The sequence below is a fragment of the Entelurus aequoreus genome, linkage group LG04, assembly GCF_033978785.1.
Source record: "Entelurus aequoreus isolate RoL-2023_Sb linkage group LG04, RoL_Eaeq_v1.1, whole genome shotgun sequence".
Taxonomy (NCBI): Eukaryota; Metazoa; Chordata; class Actinopteri; order Syngnathiformes; family Syngnathidae; genus Entelurus; species Entelurus aequoreus.
In genome coordinates this window covers 26,011,309-26,031,492 of record NC_084734.1, presented here as the reverse complement: position 1 = coordinate 26,031,492, position 20,184 = coordinate 26,011,309, and the positions used below count along the sequence as shown (strand labels likewise).

The window sequence follows — 20,184 nt, the reverse complement described above, 5'->3', positions numbered from 1 at the left end:
ATTCCACCTTTTGGGGTAAAATGTGTGTATTACATGTATTACAGATTTTGAGGACACCTTGTATTATAACTGCAATTTTTTTTAATTTTAGGCCAAAATATTATATGCTACAGCAGGGTTCTCTGGTTCTACCTCAAATTCTGTGTTTAGGTCCTGCAGCTTCTCTACTGGCGTGATCGTTTCTGGGATGTTTGCAGTATGATGCCAGCAGACACTCACGGGATCTCCGTGCTGTCACTGCACTGGCAGTGGGTACAGAAGCACCTGATTCTGCGTCTGCCACTACTCTTGCTCGGAGATGCGGATATTCAGTCAGAGTAAGCTTGTCTCTTTGTTCGGAATTTGGAAGTTTAACTTGATTATCAGCCTTTCAAAAAAATGTAATATTTAATTTTTAACCAATGTTTTTCCACAGGAAATACAAAGAGCTTAAAGCAGTTGCAGGACCCATCCAAAATCTTCTGTCCATTCCAGTTTGCTTGGCTGATGTTCTAAAAAGCATTCAGAAATCACTGGGGAAACATCTGCCATTCAAGGTTAGTTTAAAGGTTTTTACTGTTTCTATTATTTAGGGCTTTGAATCGATTACAATCCAACTTGTGATTAAACACATTTTAAACTTGAGCTCAATATTGTGATTTAGTTTTTAACATTTTCTGTATACCTTAAGGCACAGGTGTCAAACTCAAGGCCTTAAGGCCAGATGTGGCCTGCAAAAGCCTGAAAATTAAATTGAAAGTTCTTAATAAATGTTTTTTTTTTTCTATTTTGACAGAAAAAAAATTTCTGCATGCAATATCAAAATGTAACTTACAATTCACAGTATATTAGCCGGTCACAAGATAAAGTACACCTGCTCTCTCTCAGATTGATACAGAGCTGCATAAAAAGACAGTATTTTACTGCATCTCCTACGTCAGTGACATTGTGGGCATGCCACAAAAAAAATTCGTAAATAATACTTTATCCTACCTTTCCTTGTGATTCCTCAAGACATTTTGTAATGTCTCAATGGTGCTGCCTTTTTTTTGTCAAAATTTTACGACTAATCCAACTTGTATTTACTGGTCCATGTTGAAAAAAATCTGCTGTGTAAAATGTTGTAGAAAATTTAACATAAAAGTATTTATTTTAAAGACATCAGTGCAATCGGAAGGGCATGAGACAAGAAGAAATAAGACCGTTGGCTGCAGAAATCAGCCTTAACAGCCTGAAGCAGAAAGGGATGAGGCCGGCCCGTCAAAATGTATCCACAGTTAAAAAAGACTGCAAAACACAATGGTCGTCAGAGGCATTCAATTTGCGTGCAAGCTCATGCCCAAATGCATGGGCCTTAAGATTTGACGCTTTGTTATTGTTTAACACGAGTATCCAACATTGTACCATGACTACATTTGTAAGTCAGAAAGGTGAAAAAACATCATAGTTATCCTTAAAGGCCTACTGAAATGAATTTTTTAAATTTAAACGGGGATAGCAGAGGAACAGAGGAAGTCAAGGTGAGGACAGCGGTGCGGCGGCGGGCGTTGTAGCTTTCGGCGACACCCCCGCCGCCATCAGAGTCGGCAAGAAACATATATTTCCCCAAAGTTACGTACGTGACATGCACATAGCGACACGCACGTACGGGCAAGCGATCAAATGTTTGGAAGCCAAAGCTGTACTCACGGTAGCGCGTCTGCTATCCAACTAAGTCCTCCTGGTTGTGTTGCTGCAGCCGCCGCTAATACACCGATCCCACCTACAGCTTTCTTCTTTGCAGTCTCCATTGTTCATTAAACAAATTGCAAAAGTTTCACCAACACAGATGTCCAGAATACTGTGGAATTTTGCGATGAAAACAGAGCTGTTTGTATTGCGATGCAATGTGTCCGAATACTTCCGTTTCAATCCTCGACGTCACGCGCATACGTCATCATACCTACACTTTTTCAACCGGAAGTTTCGCAGAAATTTAAAATTGCACTTTACCGTATTGGCATGTGTTGCAATGTTAAGATTTCATCATTGATTATATAAACTATCAGACTGCGTGGTCGGTAGTAGTGGGTTTCAGTAGGCCTTTAAAACTATATTTGGGTTAACTCTTTTTGCAGCTTGTTTTTCATATTTATAATTTAGAACTAGTAGACTGAACTCTTGTGACACGGTTGCTAAACCAAACAATGACTTGCAAAAAAAATACAATTAAGATTCCCTATTCCCTATTCTTCTAGTTGGAGACTGTTGCGGAGTGTGCATCGCAGCTGAGGGTGCTAAGCAAAGCCATTGATGTGAGCAATTACAAACTTGATCATGCCTTCAGTTCTTCGAAGCAGGAATTAGTCGGTATTCAGGTAGCAGGACTTGGTGTGGACATCAAGCAGAATCTGCTTGAAGCCTGGGGAGTCATTCTACTAGTAAACAACCAGCTGGATCCGCAGAAATCTGGTAAGCTTGGGTTCAGTGTGATAAAGTGCATGTCTTTTGATTGATATTTTTAGATTTTCCATTCTCAGATTGTTAAGACTACCAAATAAAGAGCTCCGGTAATTTTTGTAAGAGTGCCTAGAATCCATTTTTAAAAGTTGTGTGTGTCTGTGGATGTGTTTGTAATTAAACAAAGCTCTAAACGTATTGCTACTTACTTGAAACTACAAATGGTCATTGTGAAGCACCTCACAAATGAAATGTTGTTAATTCTATCTGACTCACAGCAACAAGTAAAAAAAAAGAAAAAAGACCACAAATATACAGTGACACCTGTGGTATTTATGGGTTATAAGGGTTTTAGAATGAAGGTAATGTTGTGATCAAAGAAGTGGTATTAGAAAAATAACTAGCATTAAAAAAATATTAGTAATAAATGTTTAAAAATATAATATTAAGTAATAGTGATAATTTAAGTCATAATAATAATGAAGGGTTAGGTTTATGTAGAGCTTTTATAGACACTCAAAGGGTTTTTAGTGAGAACTGAGAACCTATTATTTATTCACTCCACATTAACACATTGGTGGCAGTAAGCTTGGAGTAGTCTGGTGGAAACATGGCTGTCAATTTGCGCCTACAGCCTCTCCAACCACCACCAAACATTCATCATATTCATACAACAGTGTGAGTGGCACTGAGAGAAAGATGGGTTAAGTGTCTTGCCAAAGGACACCATGGCAGTGTGTGGGATGGCGGAAGCTGGATTCATACCAGAAACTCCACAAGTTTTTGGATGACCGCTCTACCATCTGAGCCACGCCACCCCAAACTCTTTGTGGTGGTATTTAGGATTAGAGTTTGTCTATTGTTTAAAATGACATTGTGCTTTTGGATTGCTATTAACAAACACACTTTTGCAAAATGTCATCAAACCAAACAATATTATCTACACTTGTTGTATTCCACAAGGAATATTGGAGAGGTTGGTGTCAAGTGTGGATGAACAACTGCGCCAAATGACTGCCACTGGTCTCTTTGAAACACACATGAAGTCTGAAGGGGATGGATCAACAGACACAGGAGTTTGTCTGTCTCAGCAAGAACTGCAGCACCTGAGTTGCAAAGTTCAACTATGGCCACTGATGGAGGAAGTGGCTGTACTCAACCAGTTGCGACTCAGCGCAGATATAATACACTTGTCCTTTTCACACTGGTAAATCCTTTTTCTACCACAAAATAGATACAATTACTAACTATTTAGTGAACCTATTTCATTTGATTTAAAGTGACAAAGAGGCAGAGGACAGATTACATCTAGAACTTTCTAGACATCTTCACTACTGCCTGCAGTCAACGCCAATGAATGTCACCCAGCTCTTGCCACTCTGGTTTCTTCTCAAGAGTGAAAGGGTAAGTAAGTTAGTAAGTATTGAAGACTGACCAGTTGACTGGAAAGGACAGCTGGAGTGGTGAGGGAAACAGACATCAAAGTGTTTGGTGTATTGTCTAGAGAGGAAATTTAAGTAGACTTGGTGATGGAAAGTATTCGAATAAACAGATTAGCAGGAAAAAATTGGGATTGTAATGAAGATGAAGGAAATATATAGGAATACTGGGAGTCGAGGCACAAAGCATATAGAACAATCATACATGAAGTGGCAAAGTTTTACAGGGTGTTGCAAAGGAGATTGAACACCAAGGGCCTGATTTACTAAGATCCAAATACCACGCGTTAAACAGAGAGTGCAAAAAATAAAATAGCGTGTACAATGAATGGGCGCGTTGCGTGGGAATTACTAACACTGCATGTCCAATTGACAAGTGCTGCAGACCGCGTGCATACAGGGCTTTACCACGGAGACACTTGAGTATTTTCTGCACACATTAATTTTATCTTGCTCCTATCTGTGTGCAATGTTTTGAACTGGCACCACACATCTTTAACACCATTTCTGAATCACAATCTCCACAATAGAAACATATGCACTCTGACACTTAGTTCTGGCTGTGGATCCCATCACCAGCGCATTTCTGCGTCTGGAATGATTAAAACGCAAGAAAATGCATAATGAAAGATTTGACATATAGGAGATATATCATAATATTATATTTACTAAATTTAAAAAAACTAACAACATTAAAATGATATTAAATGACACCAAAGCACATTAATTAAATTAATTTTAATAATCCCCTTAAATTTTCCAGCAGCTATAAAATTATAAAAGGAAATTGCTCAAAAGACGATATGTCCAATATTTTTTATTTCTGTCAGTCCAAATATGTTGCAACACAAATAGACGGATAATTCTTTGCCCATCGTCTGTCTTTGCAGCGCGAGCATCTCTTTTTTTCACAGCCGTGTGCGTCTGTCAGTTTGCGCATCCTTTTCCCACGTGCTGAATAGTTCTGGCAAAACAGTGATGACTGTGGATGAATTGATTGCGCTTGCTGATTCATATATTTGCATTTTCTTTTCAGTATTGTGGGCGTTTTGGTGATCAGCACATATTTTGCATATAAATGAAGACATGGACGCAAAATGGATTGCACGCCTTATTCTGCTCAGTTAACAGACACAATCCACTTTGCAGACGTTTATTAGATCAGCTTTGCTTGTGCTATCAAGTTTGCACGTGTTTTAGTGCACGCAAACCTTTAGTAAATCAAGCCCCAAGGAGGCAGAGAAGGAATTGCATCGTCTGGTTAGACAGCAAGACCAAGCTGAAAAGAATGTGCAGCATTTGCAGTGATTAAGAACGTAAATGGGAACGTACTCATAAGTATCTGTAGCTGTCGAATATTTTAGTAATCGAGTATTCTTCAGAAAATTCCTTTGACTCAAGTAATCAAATGAAATATTTTTTTCTTGGTTATGGTTTTAGTTTATTTCAAACATTAAATGTTACAATTGGTACATCAAATATTTCCAGTTTTTCATTACAACTCCGAAAAGAGCATGTCAAGAAAAATGAGAAATTATTTAAAATATTAAGTGACATTCTCCTCTACAGTTGTCGTCTTCATTATAATTTGAACACTGTCATTTTTTTTCAATTATATAAAGAAAAATTGTCTTCTTTCTAGTCAGCTGGTGTAAGTTTAGGGTTCATAAATGCACAGCCATCAACATCCTGTAATATGTAATTTTGTCTTTACTGAGTGCAGCTTATATAGGCTCCAGTCTCCTGTGACCCGAGAGGGACAAGCTGTAGAAAATGGATGTGTAGTTATATATATATATCTGATACTGATATTTTATCGGGGGGTCACGAGAATAGAGAGTAGGAGAGATACATCAGAGCAGCTTAAGACAAAGTCAGAAAGCCAAGATTGAGATGGTTTGGACATGTGCAAAAGAGACATAGTGAACATATTGGATTCATGATGTAGTGGATGGAGCAGACAGGCAGAAGGAAAAGAGAAAGACCACAGGAGTTTCATGGATGTAGTGAAGTGGGACACGAAAAGGTGATAGTAAAAGATGCAGTCAAGAGTAATGGAGGCAAATAATCCTTTGTGGTGACCCCTAACTGGAGCAGCTGAAAAAAATATACAACAGACAAAAGAGCTATCAAAGGACTCTCAGGGACAAGCTTGTAGACCTGCACAAGACTGGATAGACTGATCATTTATAACCTCTATTTCACGTTATTTTTCAGAGCACTGTTTGGTTCCGTTAAGGATATTACACATTTGTATTTTCTGTCAGAAGTAAGAAATGGTATAGACATTTATATTACAACTTGAATAGTTGACCTCGATGGTGATTATTTTTGCCCACCAGCCAGCGGAGGAGCTACAGTTGGTGTGGTGTGAGCTGCTGTATGAGGCTTTGGTTGCTCTTTGGACAAACAGTGTGACAGTCGACCCTGACCGCTGGCTGAAATGGGACCCAGTCAACCCTGAGATACAGTCCAAGCCCAAGACACATTGTGGACCTAAAAACATGGTATTGTTATTCATATATTTCATGCTTTATCAATACACAACACTTATCGGCTGTTGTAATAGTGACTTGTGTTTTTTTGTTTTTAGGGCCCAGCCTTACTCAGTACAGCCGTCTGGTCACATTGCACACTTGGGGTTCTCAGCAGGAGTGAGACTGAAAGACAGTGGGAACCATCAGGCACGGCACTTCTCTTCATCTCCAATGTGACACTAAGAGAGTGGAAGGAAAAGGTTCAACAGCTCCAGGATTTGTCAGCTGTTTTGTGGGACAATATGGCCTTTCCAGCCCTGGCAGACTTAAGGTTAGTGGAAAAATTGGAATGTTTGTGAATATATCAAGGAACAAGATACATGAGGTCCTCGTCTACATCCAAGTTACAATATATCCCTACAATGGTCGTTGTAAGTAATGCGCCCCCCCACCCCGTCTCCAGTGCAATCGGCACACATGGTGGACATAATAGGGGAGCTATAGTCAACACATTTTTTACCTTTCGGTCTTTAAACTGGTTGTGCAGGTCTGGATGCTTGTCTTTTTAACTGCTTTTACAAGTTGGAACTTTTGCCACCTTTGGCGAGGCATGTTTAAAGCACCTGTTAAGATTCTGTTGACCAGTCAGAGGCCAAGACTTCCTTGAAAGATTTGACAAAATGTATTTTGCAAAGGCAGCATTGGTCTCAATCAGCATTTAATGGCCGCATGAAATGAGCCTCGATTAATAATTCTTCATTCTTCCTTTAGTCCAAAATACAGACAACTTCTTGGTTGCACAAAGGTGGTGGCGAGTCCACGCACAAAGGTGGGGCTGAGTCCAAGGGATAATAGTCTTGGTTGCTTTGGAACAACAAGGCACCTTTTCGGAGTCGATCGTTGATAAGAATGGGTTTGTCATTAAAACTGCAGGATACATAATATTAGTTTTAAGTTTACGGCACACAGAGAGTCAACATTATAATAGCCATAACAGTTTCATATGAGGTGGCGACTTGTCCAGGGTGTATCCCGCCTTCTGCCCGAATGCAGCTGATATAGGCTCCAGCACCCCCCATGACCCTGAAAGGGACAAGCGGTAGAAAATGGATGGATGGATAACAGTTTCATAGTCATTTCACAACAAGAAGACCTTGCTGTCAGGCTGACACATGGCAGAGCAAAGGTTCAAGAAGAAGTTTGAGAGCGTGAACCTACATATAGTATATTTAAGTGTATAGTTACCACAATATTCTACACACCGCTCGCAGAGCGACACTTCAGTGTGCGTAGCTACACCTTTCTCGTTGCTTTAAAGCCAAAATACTTCCATATTGTGTGCTTGGTGCACCCTCTTAATCAAATAGTAAAGTTGCCGCTCCTGCCATACTCCCCGTTGTCTCTTCCTGCCGTCTATTAAAATCCCTGGCTGGCGTTATCTTAGCTTCCTGCTTCAGTATGGTGCAGATTATAAAGTGCTATCGTAGGAGTGTGGCATATAATTGCAGTTATTAATATTATAATACAATTACAGATACCTTGCCGCATATTGCTTTTTATTCCACCATGAATTTGTTTCATTATTCCTTTCTAATGAGTCGAGCCACCACAGTGGAAGATAAGATCCCAAGCAAATGCCTTGGCTTATTTTTGTGCTTTACCGATGTAGTAGAATTTCCAGAGGACTGTTTAAAGACACAATCTCTTAAGGAGACAGTAACTTGCACGTCTATGCTAAACGAAAGCAACATAAACGTGTAATAAATCAAATATTATCACTGACTGAGGGTCTTATAGAGATGACCACTGATGTTATGAAAGCTCAACATAAAGGAAGGATGACAACAATGAACTCGAGAGACTCTATTGACACTCGACTTTGTCTGCTCGTCAGCTCCAAGACAAAAAACACGTTGAAAACACTACGCATTGCATCCTGTCTTTGACGTGTAAGGATCTCAGAAAAAGTAACTTACATTACTTTTAACTATTTGCTATAAATGTAACATAATTACTTTAGCTTAATTTCCCTCACCATGAAAATAAATTGTATTTATTTATTATCAAAATGTGTGTCAAAATTATGTTTCTACTTAATAGATTTGGTCTACTTAAGTGACATAGGATGATTGTTTTATTCTGGTTAAATTATGCTGCAAAATGTAAACCATGACATTTAATTATTTTTATTAGATTTTGTTTCCCCCTATCATCGAGATATTATCAATATCATGAACCATATATCGCATACCATATTGTATTGTAAGGTACTCTGAGATTACCAGCTCTCGTATACATTGTATATTATACACTGAAGGCATTTATAGAGGTGTCTTCAGTCTGGCCTCAACAGTATTTGTTCAACACTCTTCCTACTTTTTCTCTCATTGCATAATTTTCCCTACAGATACACAGATTTTAGTCTCCAGGGTGCAGTGCTACGCCGACAACTACAGAGTATGACCGACCTGTTGCCTCCTCACCTGCAAATGGATTACATTGAGTATTGCAAGAGCCTGTTTGAGCAGCTTAACCCACTTGTTGCTGCTCATGAGATCCAGAGGCTCCTCAGAGACCTCCTTCCCTCTAAACTGCTCCCAGATGGAGTGTTGGATGCCTGTATCACCTGCCTGCAGGAATATGCTCAAAGCAAAGTTCAAAACACCAACTCTTTGGCATGCGCTGGTGTTTTCTGGGTCAACATGGGCATACTCCAAATCAAAGTGTGGGCACCCCAGACCATCTTTGACCCAGCTGTCAAGAGGGCCTACAAACTCAACTATGCCCAGCAAGAGGTAATAGTAACGGTTTCAATCCAGTTATGATTTTTTATAACCTTTATAGGCACAATAAGCCAATGTTAGGCAAACTCTACGATGTAAGAGTTTAAAAAAAAAAAAGCAACAATCTTTACTGAAAGCCACTGTGTCCTACATCCTTACATCCTTAGAAGAAAGTCCATCTACACCAGGAGTGTCCTAACCTTTTCCACCAAGGGCCTTATACTGATACAAGGAGCCATTTTTATATTCCTAATTTTATTTTTAAAAGGCTAAAACCAATCCAATATACTACGTCATATGTATTTAAAGAAAAAAACAGCCTTTGTTCGGTAGAATGTTATTAGAATCAATACTTGAACATTACTCCTATTATTCCTTTTTGCTCTTTTTTCCTTTTCAGGGCCAAGCAGGCAAAGTGTCTGCAAAGGCTCTATTGAAACTGCAATGTTTTTTGTTTTTTTTGTAATTGTATTTTTACAATGAGCTGCAACCCAATAAAACAGTCAGCTGCGGGATGCAAATGGAAAACATGTTTTGTATGTGTGATAAAAAAATAACTAATTACACAAATCTTTTGGCTTTAATACAAATATATTTTATACAAAGAAAACAATGACAGCCAAAAAGGGAGGTAACTTTAACATTTAAGATCAGTTCCGGCCCTCAAATTTTTTGAAGAACTGTGTTCTTGAAATCAAGATCAAATATGCTTGATGGTCTAAAGTTCACTTCCAATACAAGGTGTCTGAAGTCTGGACACATTGGCTAATATTATGCAATTATAAAACAAGAAACCAAGCCTTTTAATTTTGTGTTTATCATAATATAAATGAAAATGTGCTTTTGACTTTTTGTTTAATGACTGGAAATCATTTCACTGATGTTTGTCTTTCTTTATGATTGTAGTTAGGTCTACTGGAGAAGGAGTGGAAAACACGGAGCCTGTCGTTTGAGCTGATGACTGGAACAGAACTGGAGGAGAGTAGCACCACTGACAGCATGCAACATCCTCGAATCAGGTTTGAACTAGGAGCGAATGAGAAAGATGAGTCACATTTACAGTATACATACAAATAGAGATGTAACGATAAACTGCAATAATGATAATCGTGGTAGAATTTCCGACAATTACTATTAATGTTTTAAATTAAAATGATTGAAAAACCGTGATTGATAACGTCACTTTGATAAACTCATGGACTAACTGGCGCCAGCTCACTAGCTTAAATGCTAACATGACAACAAGAGACATTAAAATATTTCTCTTTCAAGATATGACATACCCCAATCTGAATTTATATCAACACAGTAATGTGCACATTATATAGTATGTTTTGATTTTGCGTGGTGCATAATGTCATCTCCTGGAGCTCTATTGGTGCGAATGATAATGACGAGGACGCCCGGAAACTATGCTTTGGTCACATTGCTGAGTTAGTCATAGCGCCACTGAGTGGTGACAGGAAGTTACACTACCATTCAAAAGTTTGGGGTCACCCAAACAATTTTGTGGAATAGTTTTCATTTCTAAGAACAAGAAAACAAACACATTGTACCATTAGAACACTGGAGTGATAGTTGCTGGAAATGGGCCTCTATACACCTATGTAGATATTGCACCAAAAACCAGATATTTACAGCTAGAATAGTCATTTACCACATTAGCAATGTATAGAGTGTATTTCTTTCAAGTTAAGACTAGTTTAAAGTTATCTTCATTGAACAGTGCTTTTCCTTCAAAAATAAGGACATTTCAATGTGACCCCAAACTTTTGAACGGTAGTGTACATAAAACAATTTTACAAAGTCTATGATTGTGTGAGATTTTTCAGGGTGACTTCAAATGCAGTGAGTGGTGCCGCCCCACTACACAGCAGTTTGTTGATTAAAGATACATTTTGAACCCAACCTAATTTGGCTTGTTTTGGATTTGTGGTTGTAGGTATTTGTGGCTCCGTATGCAGCAGGTGAAGGAGCAAATAGCTGAACTTTCCAGGAAGCAGGCATGTCGCCCCCAAGAACACCAGTATGGAAAGTTATTCCAGGACCTCCAGCACTACCTCTGTAGCATTGGCCAGGCATCAGCAGTGCAAGATCTGCTCTCACGCTTACAAAGTGCCCTGCAGGGTTCCTTCTCAATGTCATCCATCCAGGGTCTGCTGAAAGAGGAGGCTGTCTGGCAGAACTCTCAGCAGCGGTTCTGCAATAGGCTGCAAGAAGACTACCCTCTTTACCCTGATGTGGTCGGCCCAGTAAAGGCAGGAATACTCCAACTCCGTTATGGCATGAAGCTGGTTGCCTCCCAAGTTTATGCCTCAGTTTGTCATGTGCCAGGACTTCCCAAACTTGTATCCTGCCTCTTATCCTTCCCATCACTGTCCTCCAGTCTACAATCCCACCTGGAACAGGCTGACTTCCTCAGTTCCAACGAAAGTCTGGACATTTTGCATAACCTTGGGAAGCTGCTGCCACAAGAAACAAACCAAGTGCTCGCACAGCCGTCCACACTGCTCCTTATTGCTTTGCTGTTTGTGCAGTGCCACGCACTTAGCACAGGACAGTTTAGTGATGCAGCACAAAACACCTTTCGACACATCTGCCAGGTCAGACACACACTATTGTTTATTAAATGTCATTAAATGCTAACACTGTTAGAAAAGTTACTTAACTGTCTGTGCTATTATGCCCTTAAGGTTCTTGTGAACGAGTGGGACGAGATGGAGAAAAACCAGAGAGATCGTGAACAGGAAGAGGCTTCTCTGTACCGCATCTCCAGTCAAATGCATGGCAGTGGACTGACTGAGGACCAGTTGGAGGAGAGGGACTTTAGACAGCAGTTCCCTCAGTTTGATAAGGTATTTAACTTGAGCTCTTGTTTTCAGTACAGAATACAACCCTAGCATTTTCACCACAGACCAAATGACTATTGTATTGTCGGCTACATGGATGGATGGATGGATCTCTGTCATTGCACAAGTACAACAAAATTATGTTTTCAGCACAAACCTGTCCATTATTATACAAACAAACAGTGTACGGCAGGGGTGTCAAATTCAAATAAAGAGTGGGCCAAAATTTCAAACTGAACAAAGCCGCGGGCCAAGGATGAACAAATTAACCTTTTAATAGGGACCCAAACAAGTTTTGCATTGAATATTGAACAAGCAAGGCTTGTATAACTTTATAGTGACATGCAAAATCGAGTTTCAAATAATAATAATAATAATTAAAAAATATCAATGGCATATCAAATACAATTTAAATAAAAATGTAATGCCTCTTTTCTATTTTCAGCCTTCTGAGGTAAATATCAACATTAACTTTTTCCACAGGCTAATAAATTTGAAAATAAAATAACAATGAATAAACCAACCATTCAGGACTTTAAACTGCTCAGTTTGCAACACACTGATCTAATCTGATGTGCCCAAGACAGATACCTGCCATCTTTTCTTGGATGCTAGTTCATTAATGTTGGGGCTCAGGCGTTGAGCTGAGGCAACCTTCATTATCGAACGAAGTTGTTCATCAGTCATTATATCTCGTAGTCCACCTGGACCACAGTCTTGGGGGCGTGCTTTAAAGGCACTGCGTTTATCGTCCTCCACGAGCTGTCGTCACGTCTGCTTTTCATCCATTCCAACAACGTGCCGGCCCGATCACAAAATATGTGCGACTTCAGCACGCACACACGTGAATGCAATGCATACTTGGCTAACAGCGATACACTGACGGCGCCCGTATAAATAACTTTAACACTGTTAGAAATATGCGGGGGTGTATATTGCAGCCCGGAAGAGTTAGGGCTGCATGGGATTCTTGGTATTTGTTTTGTTATGTTTATGTTGTGTTACGGTGCGGATGTGCTCCCGAAATGTGTTTGTCATTCTTGTTTGGTGTGGATTCACAGTGTGGCGCATATTTCTAACAGTGTTAAAGTTATTTATACGGGCACCGCCAGTGTAACCTGTATCGCTGTTGGCCAAGTATGCATTGCATTCACGTGTGTGTGTGCGTGCTAAAGCCGCACATATTATGTGACTGGGCCAGCATTCGCTGGACTGGGTGAAAAGTGGACGTGACGATTTGAATATAATCGGCGGCCCAGCTCTAGTGTTAATTTGATATCGCCTCAAGGGCCAAGTGAAATTACACGGCGGGCCAAATTTGGCCCGTGGGCCAGAGTTTGACACCCATGGTGTACGGGGTTACAGAACCGGAACGCTGATGGGTCGCCACACAGCGCCACGTAAAAGGTGGGAAAAATTTAGACACTGGTCTCGAAGCCGGGGAAACAATCCAAGTTAGAATGTTTTCTTTGCGAGCGAAAATAAAATTAGCTTTTTACTCTTGTCTATTTCTGGTCCTCAAATTCATCCTGGAGGGCAGACGGTCCGATGCTATCCAAAATCACTAGTGTCCACAGTTCTGCCCGCATCCTGCAAACATTTGTGGCAGCTTTAGGGTACTTTGAAGACTGCCAGCATTTTCCAATTTGTCGAACATACTAGAGCAGGGGTCTCAAACTCAATTTACCTGGGGGCCACTGGATGCAGAAACTGGGTGAGGCTGGGCCGCAAGAAAAGATTTCTTAAAAAAAATCTAACATGCACTTTTTAATGAATTCACCTCCTTTGAATGGCTTTCCCGCCCTAGCAACCATCTCACTCACCATGTAGCTAGCTTTGACTGCTGCATCGCTCTTTTCGCTTGCTTTCTTGACGAAATCTTGTTGCCTCAGTAGACTGGTTTTAAAATTTGCAACCCGGTTCACTCCCCTAGTATTTTGCATACTCCTCAGCATGTCTAGTTGTATAATGACGTTTCAAATTGTATTCCTTGTGCAACGCAACTTTCTCTGTATCAACTACAGAAAAGAGCTATAAGGATTATTCATAAAGTAGATTACTTAAAACACACTAACATATTATTTATTAATTCTGGTTTATTGAAACTACAGGAGCTAGTAAAGTTACAGACATTATGTGTCATGTTTAAGGCTAAAAGTAAAACATTACCAGCAAATTTACAAAAAATGTTTGTCATCACTTCTGAGAATGAAGAGCATAGAAGAAAAGGTCATTTCAATTCTTGACGAAATCTTGTTGCCTCAGTAGACTGGTTTTAAAATTTGCAACCCGGTTCACTCCCCTAGTATTTTGCATACTCCTCAGCATGTCTAGTTGTATAATGACGTTTCAAATTGTATTCCTTGTGCAACGCAACTTTCTCTGTATCAACTACAGAAAAGAGCTATAAGGATTATTCATAAAGTAGATTACTTAAAACACACTAACATATTATTTATTAATTCGGGTTTATTGAAACTACAGGAGCTAGTAAAGTTACAGACATTATGTGTCATGTTTAAGGCTAAAAGTAAAACATTACCAGCAAATTTACAAAAAATGTTTGTCATCACTTCTGAGAATGAAGAGCATAGAAGAAAAGGTCATTTCAAACATCAGTATTCAAGGACAACTTTAAAACAAATGTGTATATCAGTGGTGGGGGTTAAACTATGGAATTCTCTTTACAAGAGATAAAAGATTGTAAAAATATATTCCAATTGAAAAAATATATAAGGACAGAACAATGAGATCATATGGACAGCCATAACTGTTTACATTTTGCTTTATATTTATTATTTTACTTATTTTTTGCCTAGTTTTGTATTTGTTTTGTATCATCCTGTGAGGTGTATACTACTTATTTTGTTTTTTTTGTTCTTTTTGTACATCATGAAGTTTTGCACTTCTTGTGTTTTTTTGTTTGTTTTCGTTATATTTGGATGTAATTGTTTGTTTATATGATATCATTAAGTAAGACTACGTACTATGTTGAAGGGGGCAGAAAAATATAAGATTTTTCTTCATCCTGCTCCTTCTCAGGCATTGGTGTGTAAATGTATAATTTAAAAATTGAGGTATAATTGTCTATCGATCAAAGATGCACATCAATGAAGGAGATAAATAAAAATGAAATGAAATGAAATAAGACACGTCGGGGTGCCCCTGTGAAAGAAATATTGCATCAAAAATCGTCTCTGTCTGGAGCCAACGGGAGGAGGGTGGGGGGTGGAGTTTACAGTTACGGTAGCACAATTAGCCCCGAACGGGTTAACATCACCACGTCTGTATCAGCGCTGGGGTCCAGTGCACCACACTTTTGTATTGTCGCTCGCTCCTTCGGCGGAGTGCTCGTCTTCCCCGCCCGGACTGTTTACAACGGGGGCGGGAGCGAGCAGGCGGGCGAGGGAGGGAGGCAGGGAGGGAGGAAGGAAGAGCGTGTGTCATAGAAAAGCGGCAAAATGTTTCTCTGCTTGCATTACGCAAGTGACATCAATGCATACTTGCCAACCTTGAGACCTCCGAATTCGGGAGATGGGGGGGGTTGAGTTGGGCGGGGTTAGGGGTAGCGGGGGTGTTTTTGTAGCCCGGAAGAGTTAGGGCTGCAAAGGATTCTGGGTATTTGTTCTGTTGTGTTTATGTTGTGTTTAGGTGCGGATGTTCTCCCGAAATGTGTTTGTCATTCTTGTTTGGTGTGGGTTCACAGTGTGGCGCATATTTGTAACAGTGTTAAAATATAAATAAAATAAAATATGACCACCCTCAGTGTGAAATGTATGGCTGTTCCTCAAGTATGTCTTGCAATAACCTGCGTGTGTCTCTAGAAGCCTCATACAACATGTGTCTGGGCTGGCACGCTGTTAGTATGGAGAAAAAGATGATGCGGTGACAGATTCTAGAGGACACTGATGACAGTGCCATCACGGCACGCCCTCGATATTGTCGAGAGCCTCATACCACAACGTGATTGGTAGATTTCTTCAGCTCCGCACACAACGCTGTCAAGCGCCATTCATTTAAAACTCGCGGGCCGCACTAACATTAAACTTTCATATTAAGGTGGGGGCCGCAAAATAACGTCTCCCGGGCCACAATTGGCCCGCGGGCCGCGTGTTTGAGACCCCTGTACTAGAGCAATGCTTACTCCAATCAGCAGATGTCCTGTTGTCATAATTTTGAATCAGAACTCGGACAGAAAGGACGGTGAACCATGGACAAGTCGCCACAACATCACAGGGCCAACACAGATAGACAGACAACCATTCACATTCACACAAGATGTTTGTAAAATTCCCTAATGTTTTTTGGACCTCAATTAACCACAATATTAGCGCTGTATAAAACATTACTATGTTATTAATGTTCGACAATTCCTAGACATTTAAAAAAAACAAAAAACTTAATAGCCTTCTCCAGCTGTTTACCGACGTATACTACTCATGTTTAGGATAATTGTGAGAAAGGTAAGGGAGCAGCCCACAATTCCAAGATAGGAACTGATCAATGATGTCAAAGGAGTTGGGAGCACAGTCAGCAGGAAAAACATTAAACACTCTGTTGTATTGATTGACATCGGCAGTGCCCAAGAAGACTTGTAAATTCTGAAATTTAACCGTCAACAACTGAATGACTCAAACAAAACCACGAAGACAATGTGATGTGGTCACTTAACAGCGAAATGGGTGTTTGTCATCAAGTGGACGTGTTTGTTTGCAGAGAAATGTTGAATATGAATCCAACAACAGCATCACTCCTGTCAATCTTGGAGGTGCAAACATTCTACTTTGTAATGTTTTTCTCACCAAAATCCCTCCTGACATATTTGCAACCCCACTGACCGACTACATGAAATATCTGACATCTGTACTTGCCAACAAATGTTTCTCCACCAAGTACCAAGTTACGTTTTACCATAAAAATGGACTGTTCATATATCTTTGTAAGAGAATAAACTTATAAAATCAGCAGGGGATCCTATACTTATTTTCCTCACTGTGTCTTAGCCAGTCAATCTCCTGACTGACAAAAACAACCATTCAGGCGCACGTCAAAGTCATTTTCATGGTAATTTTTTTATCATGTGCTGGACATTCAGGAAAATTGAAAAATAATTTCTCTCTGAACCACGGTGTTAGCTAACTACAAAAATTATTTCTTAAGTTAATTGCAAAAATTATTTGTTTAAACTACAAACCCCGTTTCCATATGAGTTGGGAAGTTGTGTTAGATATAAACGGAATACAATGATTTGCAAATCCTTTTCAACCCATATTCAATTGAATGCACTACAAAGACAAGATATTTGATGTTCAAACTCATAAACTTTATTTTTTTTTGCAAATAATTAACTTAGAATTTCATGGCTGCAACGCGTGCCAAAGTAGTTGGGAAAGGGCATGTTCACCACTGTGTTACATGGCCTTTCCTTTTAACAACACGCAGTAAACGTTCGGGAACTGAGACACATTTTTTAAGCTTCTCAGGTGGAATTCTTTCCCATTCTTGATGTACAGCTTAAGTTGTTCAACAGTCCGGGGATCTCCGTTGTGGTATTTTAGGCTTCATAATGCGCCACACATTTTCAATGGGACACAGGTCTGGACTACAGGCAGGCCAGTCTAGTACCCGCACTCTTTTACTATGAAGCCACGTTGATGTAACACGTGGCTTGGCATTGTCTTGCTGAAATAAGCAGGGGCGTCCATGGTAACGTTGCTTGGATGGCAACATATGTTGCTCCAAAACCTGTATGTACTTTTCAGCATTAATGGCGCCTTCACATATGTGTAAGTTACCCATGTATTGGGCACTAATACACCCCCATACCATCACAGATGCTGGCTTTTCAACTTTGCGCCTATAACAATCCGGATGGTTCTTTTCCTCTTTGGTCCGGAGGACACGACGTCCACAGTTTCCAAAAACAATTTCAAATGTGGACTCGTCAGACCACAGAACACTTTTCCAGTTTGTATCAGTCCATCTTAGATGAACTCAGGCCCAGCGAAGCCGACGGCGTTTCTGGGTGTTGTTGATAAACGGTTTTCGCTTTGCATAGGAGAGTTTTAACTTGCACTTACAGATGTAGCGACCAACTGTAGTTACTGACAGTGGGTTTCTGAAGTGTTCCTGAGCCCATGTGGTGATATCCTTTACACACTGATGTCGCTTGTTGATGCAGTACAGCCTGAGGGGTCGAAGGTCACAGGCTTAGCTGTTTACGTGCAGTGATTTCTCCAGATTCTCTGAACCCTTTGATGATATTACGGACCGTAGATGGTGAAATCCCTAAATTCTTGCAATAGCTGGTTGAGAAAGGTTTTTCTTAAACTGCTCACGCATTTGTTGACAAAGTGGTGACCCTCGCCCCATCCTTGTTTGTGAATGACTGAGCATTTCATGGAATCTACTTTTATTCCCAATCAAGGCACCCACCTGTTCCCAATTTGCCTGTTCACCTGTGGGATGTTCCAAATAAGTGTTTGATGAGCATTCCTCAACTTTATCAGTATTTATTGCCACCTTTCCCAACTTCTTTGTCACGTGTTGCTGGCATCAAATTCTAAAGTTAATGATTATTTGCAAAAAAAAAATGTTTATCAGTTTGAACATCAAATATGTTGTCTTTGTAGCATATTCAACTGAATATGGGTTGAAAATGATTTGCAAATCATTGTATTCTGTTTATATTTACATCTAATACAATTTCCCAACTCATATGGAAACGGGGTTTGTATATAAAAAATATAAAGGATACAAATAAATTAACATGTAAACATACCATACATCAATTGTCATTAAAAACACATTGATGGGTTTTTAAGAATTCATATTTTGATTCCCTATCCAGGATTTTGCAGACATGTCTCAGCCAAGTTTAGAGGGCCCAACAGAAGAAGTCATGGAGAAGCAAGACATGAAAGATGAAAGCAGATTTCTGTCACCTATTGCAATGAGCACAGTGATGCAGATTCATAAGCGCCTATGCTTGGGATATGCCCGGTCATTGTGGTACCAGGACACAGCACCAGCCGGTCAAATCAGCGACTACATTAAGACCTTGGTGTCCTCTTACCAAGTTGCTGCCCCCATGATTTCTAACTTCTACCATCTGATTGGTAAGTGGTCTACATACAGTTCCAGTCGCAGATTTACATATAGTAAAACAAATTTCATCGATTTGTTGTTCTTAATTATTTATGGTATTGAAGAATTCTTTTTTTAGGTTGGAAGAATTTTAAAAAGTCATTGAAGATGTACGTCTTAGAAATCATTAGAAAATTGTTTGATTGTATGCATCTACTCTATCACATTTGCATATTTTTTCATGATATTTGGCTTGTATATTCACCTCTTAACCTTTAAATATGCTTACCTCTGCGCTGCTACAGGCAAATAGAAAAAAAGCCATATTAAATATTTGCCTTCCATCTTAAGAACCTAAAGTAAGAGCAATGGTCACGTGGTATCAACGCAGCAATACCCACAGACAAAACTGTATACCGATACTTAAATTCACCATAATCTTTTAGTAAGTAGTTTTGAAGGTTCCAGAATGTTTTATAACTCGACATGGTCAAATCCTTAAAAAATGTTATTAGTGATATTGACTGCAGTTCTGTTGGTGGTGTTGTTGGATCAACAAATACTCAGAACAATAGGAAAGCTTATGGAGTGTCAAGGTCTAGGGTGGAGAACTATATATTTAATAAGGTTGGGAGAGTAATTTCTAAACAACTGTGGATTGCAAAAATCATCGGTTGAAAGGGGTAGTTATTTGGATGTGTGCTACTTTTTACTGGAAAACAATCCACATTGTTCACCAAAGGAAATTGGTAAGTATGTTCAGGAACAACCTGGTAACCTCTAAGGCTCAAGCTTACCGTGAACTGTAAACTGGTGGATCACCAGTACACCGTGCAGATTGTTTTACATCACCATGAACTGAGAGAGTGCCCACCAAGAAAGAAAAATGTGTGAGTCGCAAGCAACATGTTAAAGAACCCTGATCTATTCTAGAGCAGTGGTTCTCAAACATTTACCACCTTAAAAAAAAGTTGGCTCTACAAATACTACTATAATGACCAATATTAAAATACAATAGGAGGGAAGGCTTTAGTGTTCATTAAAAACAAGGCAGATGTTTTATTTAAGTATATTTAATAGTTTTGGCCACTGTAACATTACACACCGTTTGAACAGTCACACTGTGTTTGAT

At 39.6% G+C, this 20,184-nt stretch overlaps 1 protein-coding gene across 2 annotated transcripts in view; it reads left to right on the top strand.

The window, feature by feature from the left end:
* Positions 1 to 20,184, top strand: part of mdn1 (midasin AAA ATPase 1) — a 194,309-nt gene that overhangs the window by 109,967 nt on the left and 64,158 nt on the right. For both annotated transcript variants that reach the window (XM_062044455.1, XM_062044454.1), the window contains exons 54-65: positions 151 to 317; positions 416 to 536; positions 2,217 to 2,430; positions 3,382 to 3,625; positions 3,699 to 3,822; positions 6,200 to 6,364; positions 6,451 to 6,665; positions 8,742 to 9,129; positions 10,024 to 10,136; positions 11,060 to 11,720; positions 11,811 to 11,972; positions 18,817 to 19,084. In XM_062044455.1, coding sequence (XP_061900439.1) covers positions 151 to 317; positions 416 to 536; positions 2,217 to 2,430; positions 3,382 to 3,625; positions 3,699 to 3,822; positions 6,200 to 6,364; positions 6,451 to 6,665; positions 8,742 to 9,129; positions 10,024 to 10,136; positions 11,060 to 11,720; positions 11,811 to 11,972; positions 18,817 to 19,084 — 2,842 coding nt within the window. The remainder of the gene's footprint in view (positions 1 to 150; positions 318 to 415; positions 537 to 2,216; positions 2,431 to 3,381; positions 3,626 to 3,698; positions 3,823 to 6,199; positions 6,365 to 6,450; positions 6,666 to 8,741; positions 9,130 to 10,023; positions 10,137 to 11,059; positions 11,721 to 11,810; positions 11,973 to 18,816; positions 19,085 to 20,184) is intronic.